This window comes from Marmota marmota, unplaced genomic scaffold (genome assembly GCF_001458135.2).
Source record: "Marmota marmota marmota unplaced genomic scaffold, marMar, whole genome shotgun sequence".
NCBI classification, from domain to species: Eukaryota; Metazoa; Chordata; class Mammalia; order Rodentia; family Sciuridae; genus Marmota; species Marmota marmota.
In genome coordinates, this window is record NW_026000243.1 from 7,098,135 (window position 1) to 7,109,561 (window position 11,427).

General features: G+C 45.9%; 1 protein-coding gene across 1 annotated transcript in view; it reads left to right on the forward strand.

Moving 5' to 3' along the window:
* Positions 1-8,515, forward strand: part of St14 (ST14 transmembrane serine protease matriptase) — a 46,684-nt gene extending 38,169 nt beyond the window's left edge. Inside the window, exons 17-19 of the mRNA XM_015499049.2 lie at positions 6,412-6,686; positions 7,560-7,696; positions 7,790-8,515. Of these exons, the coding sequence (XP_015354535.1) occupies positions 6,412-6,686; positions 7,560-7,696; positions 7,790-7,951 (574 nt within the window). The 3' untranslated portion in view covers positions 7,952-8,515. The remainder of the gene's footprint in view (positions 1-6,411; positions 6,687-7,559; positions 7,697-7,789) is intronic.
* Positions 8,516-11,427: the final 2,912 nt, after the last annotated feature.

An 11,427-nucleotide genomic window follows, 5' to 3' on the forward strand; every position in this document is an offset into this window, starting at 1 on the left:
CACACACACACACACACACACACACACACACACGGGGAGGGGGGCAGGGGGGGAGGGCCTGGGGACAGGATAAACTCTTCCCAGGCACACCCCCAGTGACCTCTAGCTAGGTCCCACTCCCAGTAGCCCATTCAGCTACCAGTGGATAAGTCCATCCAGTGAGAGCCCTCAAGATCCAGTCATTGCCCAAGCCCCACCTCTGAACCTTGCTGCATGAGGTCCGTGCTCTCAACACGAGCTTTTGGGAGGACAGTCCAGATCTAAACCATCACATGTGTGAGCATGACCTGCCTCTGGTGATGTTGCTCATTATCCTTTGGTTAAGGTAGTGCTTGCTAGCTTTCTCCACTACCACGTCATTATTTTCTCTGATCTTTGGATGTGAGTCTATTTATTTATTTATTTATTTATTTATTTTTTATTGTTGGTTGTTCAAAACATTACATAGTTCTTGATATATCATCTTTCACACTTTGCTTCAAGTGGGTTATGAACTCCCATTTTTAGCCCATATACGGATTGCAGAATCACATCAATTACACTGGATGTGAGTCTATTTAGAATTTTTCTTTTTTTGGAAAATTTTGTTATATATGATAGCAGAATGCATTATAATTCATATTACACATATAGAACACAATTTTTCATATCTGGATGTTCACAAAGTGACTCTATCTTACTCTGACAAAAACTGTCACATTAGCTGTAGCATCAAAGCATGTTTTGTATAGAGTAGGTGAAGACCATTCTTGCTTTTGTTGTCTAATAAAAAGGAGTGATGAGAATTTTGAGAAGTCTAGTAGATTGGGGTCTCAAAAATTACTTGCCTACATGCACAGCAGACTCTGGATTTACTTGATAGATATATATCTGTAAGTTGACAGCTTCATCTTTTTTGTAGTCCCCCTGGAAAAGAAATGGCTGTTGCTGCAAATAACACTCCGGATGACTGGTATATCCAAACACAATAAGTTTATGAAAACAGGGCTTTTTCATTCCACTGCTGTCTTTTCTATCTTTGGATACATGTCTGAAGCTGTCTTTTCTATCTTTGGATACATGTCTGAAGAGTGTACAAGAGGCAGCAGTGGAATTGTGTGCCAGAAGAATAGAACTCACTGTGCAGAAATTAAGCATGTGATACAATGTTCCTAAGGAACAGTACATAAAGCAGTCTTGGATGACTTTAAATGAAATGATAGAAATGTAAGTCCTCCATAACATTTAAAGAAGTGGGATATAAATGTACCAGACTATATGATAGATTTCTATTTCTCTCAAGTGACTTGGATACTGGTGTAAGAGAGGAAGAAGACAGAACTGGTCACTCAGTGAAGAATACATTCCCTTGTCCTGGCTCCGGTTAAGATGAATGTTGTGTTCACTAATCATGATCTCTTTAATTAAACATGATTAATTTGAACCACTTTCAAATCCCTTTTGTGCTAATATATTGAGTTATTTATTGGTTAGCTGACTTAAAAGAAATATTGGTTAAGAGTGCTGGCTGTGGAGCTAAGATTGAATTTAAACTTTGACTTCCCTAATTACTAATGAGTTGTCTCACATGTGACTCAAATTCTCAGAAACACAATTTCCTCATAGGTGAAACAGAAGAATACCTACTTGTAAAAGTTAGTATACAGATTAAATGAGGAAAAGTATTAAATATTCAGCATAGTTTACCTGGCAAATAAAAAATACTCAACAAATGAGAGTGAAAGCAAAAAAAGAACAAATGTTATTTTCCATTCTAGTATAGGTGCACTGTAAGGAAGTTTGTCCTTTTTCATTTATTTGCATTCATGTTGACTCATGTATCTATTTTGTATTTGGGGGTTGTAACCCAATAACGTGATACTTACTTTGTTGCTCATATTGTTCCAGAATTGCCGGTTGGGAACTCCTTGAGGGCCGCTTCTGTGTCCCTTTGACTTGTTCCATTCTTTCAGTGTTTCGGAGTCACTCCCTTGCTTTCTAGCAACACTAGACTCATCTGACACCTTCTCTGCCCCAGCCTTAGAACCAGTCACTTCTGCAAGGAGCACTTCATCAGGGGATGGTATTAGAAATCAAGAACTGGGTGCTCATTGTTATTTGCAGAGTCACTATTTTCTAAGTCCTTCAGGGGGCCCAGCTAGGAGATAGGGGTGTGTGTGTGTGTGTGTGTGTGTGTGTGTGTGCGCGCGTGCGTGCATTGGGCCTGTGTTTACTGCTTTCTCTTTCTTTGCTTCAAAATTTCATTTTTTATTTCTTTTTCCTCATCTTCTGTTGAATATCTGTCTTACTTCTGCTAATTCATGGTGCCTTTTATAACAGCCATTGTTGTTAATAGTATGTGGGAAACGAGCCTTAGTTTCTGTACTTCACAGTCTTGCTAGGTCAGGGATAACACACTACAGTTGCTCACACCTTCATGCACACATGCACACAGGTGGTAAGTGCTGTGCCGGAACTGTGTACAGGCTACCTCAGGCCCCCCAGGCGATGGGAAGGGTGACGATTGAGCAGAGGTGTCTAAACCAAGTGCTGGAATGTGAGGGGTTTTGTCAGCAGGACCAGGTGGTGCAGACCTTCCAGACAAAGGGAGTGTTGTGCACAGAGGCAGACGTGTGAAGTGTGCGGGGACCTGGGGTCGAGTTACTCTGCGTGCATTTCTGAGTCATCTAGTGCTCCTAAGGCACTGTAGAGAGGTGGCTTTTTTTTTTTTTTTTTCTTTTTCTTTTTGGTACCAGGGATTGAACTCAGGGGCACTCAACCACTGAACCACATCCTCAGCCCCATTTTGTATTTTATTTAGAGACAGGGTCTCACTGAGTTGTTTAGTGCCTTGCTAAGTCACTGAGGCTGACTTTGAACTTGTAGGTCAGCCTCCCCAGCTACTGGGATTACAGGCATGCGCCACTGCACCTGTCCTGAAAGGTGTTTTAATGCCATGAAGTACACAAGCTGCCTACATTTAAATGGTGGCCCACACTTATTAACTGTGTGTCTTAAGCAAATGATTCTTTACTCAAGTCCTTATCTTAAATTGCAGGGCTGTTTGGTCAGCCTGGAGAAGGGTGCTTGGTTCTTGTAAATGCTGTCTTAGTGATTACTATGGGAAGTTTCAATGACTGCATCTGCCCTCCTGGTCTCTCTGTTCCTGGTAGGTGTGCAGACCTTAAACACTGGCAGTCTGTCAGTTGGCTTTCCATCACTGTGACAAATACCTGAAACAATCAGCTTAGAAAAGGGTCACTTTTTTTTTGCTCACAGTTTTAGAGGTTCCAATCTATGATTAGGTGGACCCATTGCTTTTAAAAGCCTCTGGTTGAATGGCCATGGCAGAGATCAAGGGACAGAGCAAAACTGTTTTCCCTGCTGGGCATGGTGGTGTATGCCTGGCAATCCCAGACACTCAGGAGGCTGAGGCAGGAGCATCACAAGTTTGAAGCCAGTCTCAGAAACTTAGCAAGACCCTGTTTCAAATTAAAAATAGAAAGGGCTGGGGATGTGATTCAGTGATTAAGCACCCCTGGGTTCAATCCCCAGTACCAAAAAATTGTTTACCTTGTGGCTGGGAAGCAAAAGAGAAGAAGAGGAAGGGACTGGGGTCTCATAATCTCCCCTTCAAGAGCATGCCCCAGTGACCTAAAGACCTCCCAGTAGGCCCCACCTCTAAAAGGTTATACCACCTCCCAAAAGTGCCACCATAGGGACCAAGTCTTTAGCATATGGACCTTTAAGGCGACACTCTAAATCTAAACTATAGCACTGAACTTGCTGATGAAATTGAATGCTTTTCTGGGTGAATAATGTTGGCTGTAGGAAAAAGACCACTGTGCAGGATTAATAGAGAGGGTTTCTCGAAAGAGGGTTTGGGGTTGTTGGGTGCATGGGGCCCAGTTTCAGGGAGAGGAGGTGAGGCAAGGAGCCTGACAAGGGCCTTTCTGTGCTGGGATAACACAGAATGGAGGTGGAAGGGACTAGGCTGACTGTCCCTCTCCTCCATCCTATCTCATCCTTTCTACTTCTGAGATCTTGCCTACTGAGCATTCCTGAAGCATCCTTTGGCTTGCCCTAGACTACAGACCTCCTTGCTCCCTCCCAGCACTCTGGTCTGCACAATACATTGCCAGCACAGTCTTTCCAAAATCTTATTGCATCAACCTCTTGCTTAAATGCTTGCCCTGGCTTGCAGGATAAAGTAGAATCCCCTTTCCAATGACCCCCTTCCAATGACAGCCATGTCATCTGTCTTCTGCCAATCTGACCAGCCTTAGTCTCACCTCTGGTCTTATACCTTTATGTTATTCAAGTTTTGCTTCCTAAAAACTCACCGTTTTCTTTTTAAATATGCTGCTTTCTGCCCTACCTGCAGACTTTGATCCAATCCTTTTTGACTTTAGGACTTGATTTATTTCCTTCCTCTCACTGCTACCCAACCTGTACTCTTCCAGAGCTTTCTATCCCTTCCTCTGTGGGACATTTTTCATGTTGGGCTGTGATCGATGATTTTCATGTCTCTCTCCCCCAGTAAACTGTCAACTTAAAAAAAGGGACTGAGTTTAGTGTAATTCCTAGAACATCATGGGTGCCCAATAGTTGCTGAATGAATGAATGAGTAAATGGATGGATGCCTGTATCGCCAGGATGAAGGATGAATGGGAAGAAACATTAGAAAAGGGAAGACTAGCTGGGCACAGCAGTGCACACCTATAATCCCAGCTACTTGGGAAGCTGAGTCAGGAGGATCACAAGTTCAAGGCCAGCCCGAACAACTCAGCAAGACCCTGTCTCAAAATAAAAATAAAAATGGCTGGGGATGTAGCTCAGTAATAGAGTACCCCTGGATTCAATCCCCCATACCAAAAAAGAAAAAGAAAAAAGAAGAAAGGGAAAGGCCAATGAGTGGTGGTGGGAAGTTGAGGTCTGACCTGATTCGTCTTGGGAATCACTTTATGTTGCTTAACAAAATGAAAAGGATCTCACAAGAGCAGTTTTTAGGAAGTTCTTTTTTAGAGAGTAGAGACCCAGTTTGGAGGGTAATGCTTCAGTCAGGGTGTGAGGTTCCGGTGAGCGGGCTGTGTGGCAGCACAAATGACAAGGAGGTGACCAATGCAAGGGGAGTCAGGGGACCTGTGGAACAGCAGGGCTTCAGCAGGGAGGAGGCCCAGCTCAGGGCAGGGATGAGGAGGGGTGCTATGGCTACACAGCTCAGCTACCTCTTGACTTTCCTGAGAGATTAGAGAAAATGAAGTAGGTTTTCATGCTTTTCTCTGCAATTTAGATTTTTCTATTTTAAAGATCTATTTTTTTTTCAATTTTTTATTTTGGAAAATGTTCAGTCCTACAAAATGTTGCAAGTATAGTGGTGAAAGGAAGAAAGGAAAAAAGGACTAGAGCAATGAGCACCTCGGACCCTCTCTACGTTCACTAATTGTTGCACTTGACCCCATTTACTTTATTTTGCTCTTTGCATGTGTACCTGTGTTTTGGGGAACCATTTCTGACTTAAGCGCAGCTGCTAGGACACTTCTTTAGTACTTCAGCCTATAACTTTTTTTGCTCCAGATCTGAAATTGCCACTTCTCCAAAGAGCCCTGGTTCCTTTTAATGGAGAAACGGAATCTAAGTCTCGGGTGCCCCTGGGAATGGCATTACTTTGAGGCTAAATTTTTTAAATCATGAAGTTTTAGTGAGACTTTTCATTTTTGTAAATCTCTTTTTTCCCCACACTGGAAGTTGGCTCTCAGCCACATTTGTGTCCTCGCTTCTTTGCTCTTGCCCTCCAGATATGGTCTGATATGGCTTCAGAATTGCTAACTTGTTCCACGGCCAATCACTAACCTCACATTAAAACTCAATATATTTTTCAATTCGCTTTGGTCTCAGAATATATATACCATTGTGTTAAAAAATTGGATGATTTTTGAGTTATTCCTCCTTGAAAGATCAGATTAAAAGATACTTTTTTTTTTTTTGCATTACTAGAGATTGAACCCAGAATCTCGACCATGCTAGGCAAGTGTTCTACACTGAGCTACATCCCCAGCATTTTAAATTTTATTTTGAAATAGGGCTGGCCCCAGACTTACCATCCTCTTGCGTCAGCCTCTGGGATTACAAGTGCACTCAGCCAAGATACGTATTTCTTGATAATCAGATTAAAAGTGTATTAAAAGAGGGAATAAAGAGGTCCAGAGAGGTTCAGTGCTGTGTCAGGGTGCTTAATAGAGTTTTCAGTTTAGGATCAAGCCCAAGTAAGGGCCACTTTCCTCTGTCACCTGCTTCTTAGCAGGTCCTGGTGGCTTTATGTATGGTGAGCAGGAACTTGGTGTAGTACTGGTGTGCACACGCACTCACATGTGTCCTGGCGCAGCCTTGCAATTGCAGTCTCATGGCCACTTCTCCTCTGACACCTCCCAGGTATTCAGACCCCACTTTGTGGACTGCCTTCCTGGGCCTTCATGATCAGAGCAAGCGCAGTGACTCTGGGGTGCAGGAGCACCAGCTCAAGCGTATCATCACCCACCCTTCCTTCAATGACTTCACCTTCGACTATGACATTGCACTGTTGGAGCTGAAGAAGCCTGCTGAGTACAGTTCTGTGGTGCGGCCGATTTGCCTGCCTGACACTTCTCATGTCTTCCCTGTTGGCAAGGCCATCTGGGTCACAGGCTGGGGGCACACCCAGGAGGGAGGTAAGCTTCAGGCTGGGCCCAGGGACCTGCAGAGAGCCTCAGGCCTTCTTCGGAGGTGGCTATCAGCTATCCTGCCTCTGTATTTGCATCCTTTTTGGTGTCTAACTTGTCTGCCTGGCTTCTGAGCCAATGGATTTCCCTGATTTCTTTTTGCCTGGCAGGATGAGGCTGTATAAGGTAGAATGTAAAAGGGGCATGGGATTTGCAGGTTGGGCTCTGGATTGAAGGCCTGGCTTTGCCACTTAACTACCTGAGTGACTTGGGTGAATTTCTTAAACTCTGACCTTGGTTCTTCATGGGCAAAAAGAAGTGGTACTTAATGTATATGAGAATGTGGGTGTGGCTGCCCTTTGTCACTTGGAAAGGCCATTAACTGTGCTGTGATATTACCTGTCATGGAAATGAGTGGCCTGTTCCTTCTGCACCCACTTGTAGGAGGCAGTCTGTTGGCAAACGTAAAAAAAATTTTAAATCCACTGTAATATTTATATAGCATGTTGCTGAAAATTTGTAGCATATAGAGAGGTAAAGAATAAAAACCTGACTTGTAGCTCCCCTGCCCTGGCAAAACCACTGTGGCATCTGGTGGCACTTTCTGTCCTCCTGCTTTCTTCACACTCCTTACCTTGGTGCACATTTGACTTCATATCATCTGACAGATTTCCAGCATATTGCCTATTTTCTGGTTGAGTAGTATTCCATTGAGAAGTGCCATCAATTACTTACGCATTTGTTAGTTGTCCACACCTGGGCTGTTTACAGAGCTTTGCTGGTCAACTGCCTCTTGTGGGGAGCATCTCCAGTGACCTTTTCCCCATGCAGCTCGTAGGAGAGCTCCCTGTTTGAGTCAGCCCTGTCCTACCCGCTCTACAGGCTCCGGGGCGCTGATCCTGCAGAAGGGTGAGATCCGCATCATCAACCAGACGACCTGTGAGGGCCTGATGCCGCAGCAGATCACCCCGCGGATGATGTGTGTGGGCTTCCTCTCTGGGGGCGTGGATGCCTGCCAGGTGTGTGGGCTGCCAGTGGGCGGGTCCTGGGGAGAGGCCAGTCCTGGGGAGAGATGGGGCAAGGCCCTCACGTACAGGGCTTTCTCTACTCAGGGTGATTCCGGGGGCCCCTTGTCCAGCGTGGAGGAGGATGGACGAATCTTCCAGGCAGGTGTGGTGAGCTGGGGTGAAGGCTGCGCCCAGAGAAACAAGCCAGGCGTGTATACGAGGCTACCTGTATTTCGGGACTGGATCAAAGAGCAGACTGGGGTGTAGAGGCAGGGAAGCCTGCCAGTCAACCCATCATGAACGCCTGTGGGGCCACCCCAACGCACACCTGCCGGCTGAGGACAAGACCACTGGCTGTATTCCTGCTTCGTTCCTCTCTTCTCCGCAAACCCAGACTGTGAACTGCATCCTCAGGACTCTGAATCCCCCCTGGAGAGCCTGTTGCCTCCCTCAGTCTCCACAGTGGTGTCGGAAAGGTGAGGAGGGGGAACAGTGGGCAGTGCCCGTGGCCCAGCCAAGCACAAAGGCTTGAGGCCACAGACTCCCGCTCCAGCCCCAGGCTGGGCCTGAGGCTTTTTCCTGCAGACCTGCTTCCTGTGTCTCTAAGGAGGAGCTTCTGGGATCTCATCAGTGGAGGTGTTGGCAACTGCAGTCGCGACTGTGGGGTCCTGGGTGACACTCCTCCAGAAACCCAAGTCCAAAGGACCCTAGAAGACAGATGAATCTGATTGGAATTGTTTTACACTCTCCCATTGTGGCCTTCAGTGTGTGTGTTTGTGTGTATGATAAAACATTTTATTTCTTTTTAGATAAAAATTTTCCTTTCTGGAATTGACTGGCTGTCTGTCCTTCCTCTTAGCTCCATTTGCAAGAAACTGCTCCTAAATTCCCCTCAGCACAGACCCTGGTGTCAGATTGCGTGGAGGCCACACTACCCTGCTGTTTTCTTCAGGCCAGCCGGGTGCTGTGTTTCTGTACTGGGGTCTCGTGCCCTGAGCACGGGCAGTGGGTCAGCCAAGGAATCTGGGGAGAAGCAGTTGTAGGGAGCTGGTGTGATTGCCCAGGCTCTGGTCTAACTTGGGAGGGGAGGAGCTTTGCTGGAGAGAGTTGGAAGAGGTGTCTTTGCACTCAGTGAGGAGGTGGTCACTTGAGCTATGTGTGCTAGCACACCTAAGCTCTATGCTCACAGACACGAGGGTGTGCATGAATTCCTGGCTGTCCGTCATGGGCTGAATGGATAGTTCACTAAGCCTTGTTGGAATGACACTGCCTTGATGTAGGGTGTCCACTCCTCTTGTGCCAACCCCCCTCCCTTTTTGCTTATTAATTTAAAATATTATCTCCTTGCTTGGGGTGGCCTAGAGAGATGGTGTCAAGGATTTGGGGAGAATCTAGGGAGCTTTGTCAGGGACATTTGAGGGCCTTCTGTGTGCTGAGGTGCCTATGTGCTGGGGTTGGGGAAGAGGACTGGCCCTGGGCTGACTTCCAGGGCCAGTCAGACATGCAGAAAAGACTTTGCTCATCCCACCTTCCAGTCTGGCCTACCCCCTAGATGATGCTGATATGCATTGTTGAATGAATGGTTTTTGATCCCAGTGTGGAAAAAAAAGGAGTGAAAGTTAAATCTGATTGGAGAATTTGGTAAGACTTCTCAGGGGAGGTGGTGCTTGCACCCTTTTCATTTTAGCCTGAGTGTTATACCATCTAGAGTAGGAAGAAGTTGTATGTGGAATGAAGATGATGCTGGATGACTCCTGTGTAGATTGGGCCACATAATACATGTTAATTTTCTTCCCTAACCTGGTTGCTTATCCTGATGGTGTGAGACAGATGCATCTCTGAACCAGAGACTACACTAGATGAAGAAGATTCATGTGGTGCATTGTGTTGGCTCATTCCTAAGACTGCCTGGGCCTTGGCATTATAGGGCTCAGTTGCTTTGTGGACATGGTTGCTCACACTGTGGGGTTCAGGGAGGCTGGCCCAGCCTGTGCCTCCCACACGCCACATGTATCTCACTGTCTGCCCTGGCCTTCCATCCATCTTGACAATTACCTGCCAGATACACAGGCAGTGTCATCATCAGAAGACTTTACAGAAGTGTTTTGTTCCAGGTTAATGTGGTTGCACACTCAGTGTTTCCTGGGAAAGGGTTAAAAACAGACTGTTGTCCTTCATGGTCATCCCCTCCCTATCTAAGTCCTTCAGCAAGAGGTCTGGGGTGGAGTCTGTTGTGTGATCATGGCTCTTACCACGTGATCCTGGAGTGTCAGAATCCCCAGGGATCTCACTAGTGGACCTTCCCACACTTCACCTAACACCTCCTGAGTCAGGAATTCTGGGGGGTGGTAGAACTGCAATCTGGTCAAAGATGCTCACTGGGGTTCTAATGCATGCTGAAGTTTAAGATGCATTGTTTTAGCAGTGGGTCTTGCCAATCTCGAGTGTGACCATGGACTAACAGCATTACCAAGTGCTTCACTAGGCACCCAGGCTGAAGTTTACAGGGACGCCCTTGAACCTACAGTCCTGACAGGATCCTAGAAACCTGCCTGGATTTATATACACATTTGATCCCTGGGAAACCAATGGAGTATCAATGCTTTCAAAATGATTATGTAGCCAAATCTTGGGTTACTTCTGGCTAGAGATCAGTAGAATAAGCTAGGCATCTAGTGGGAGTTCAAGTGCATCACTCCTTGTTCATTGGTAACACATATAATGAAGATAGAAATCACTGGTACCAACAAAGAGCCAGGGTCAGCAAGATGAGTGCCACCAGATTGCTGGAAATGTGGGCTGCACAGCCCTGCAGCCGTATGGGCCTATCTTTCACAGGAGAAGGCTGGCGGGGAGGGACTTTGGCCAACACTGTTTTGCACATGTTTGCATTTTTGATACAAGAACTCTTAGCTCAAAGCATATGACACAAAATTCAATTTAATTAGTGCAGGCTGATGTGATTGCAGCCAAGTTCACCGTGCAGGGAATGAAATGAATGATGCATTCTTAGACCCACTCACTGCAATTGTAGCCTGGAGTAAAAGTGTTGAGAGCAAGAGACAGCCCCTCTCCCCATCCCGAGCACTCAGTGAGGGCTGCCTGCCAAGCAGTGCACTGCCTGGAGGTGCCCCGTGCTTGGCTTAGTGCTCCTTTGTTGCTGTTGAAGTCGTCACAATTATTGAATAAGGGGCCCTGCTTTTTTGTTTTGCGCTGGGTCCCATGAATTGTGTAGTTGGCCCTGAAGCCTTATGTACCTGGCCATTCTCTAAGCAGCCTAAGGTGTAAAGAAAACAGACACAGAAAAGCAAGCAAGGTGCAGGGGCAAAGTAAAGGGGGCTGCTCATTTGAGCTGCCAGCTTTATTTATATCCAAAGTTTACAGTAGGTCATTGACATTATTAGTACATATTGCTCATTGTATAAAGTTACTGTTATGTGGGCACGTTTAGGCCCAGTGACACATTGGTGTTGTCTAAGAGAGTTCTTTTATTCCCAGAATCTGAGTATCTGAGATTAGGTCAAGAGCCTCCTCACGAAGGACTTTACCATAGCAGCTAGGCATTGAGCATGTATTAGTTATCTTACTAGTTTCAGGGAGAAACTGTAGAATATTCCAAGTGTGGAAAACAGGGCACCTGTTCTTCTTCGGGAGTTTGCTCACCAGAGAAATGCTGTCTTGTACATTTCTACAGCCAGAATCCTTACACTAAGGTGAAGTTACAGAATGTGAACTGGGACAGG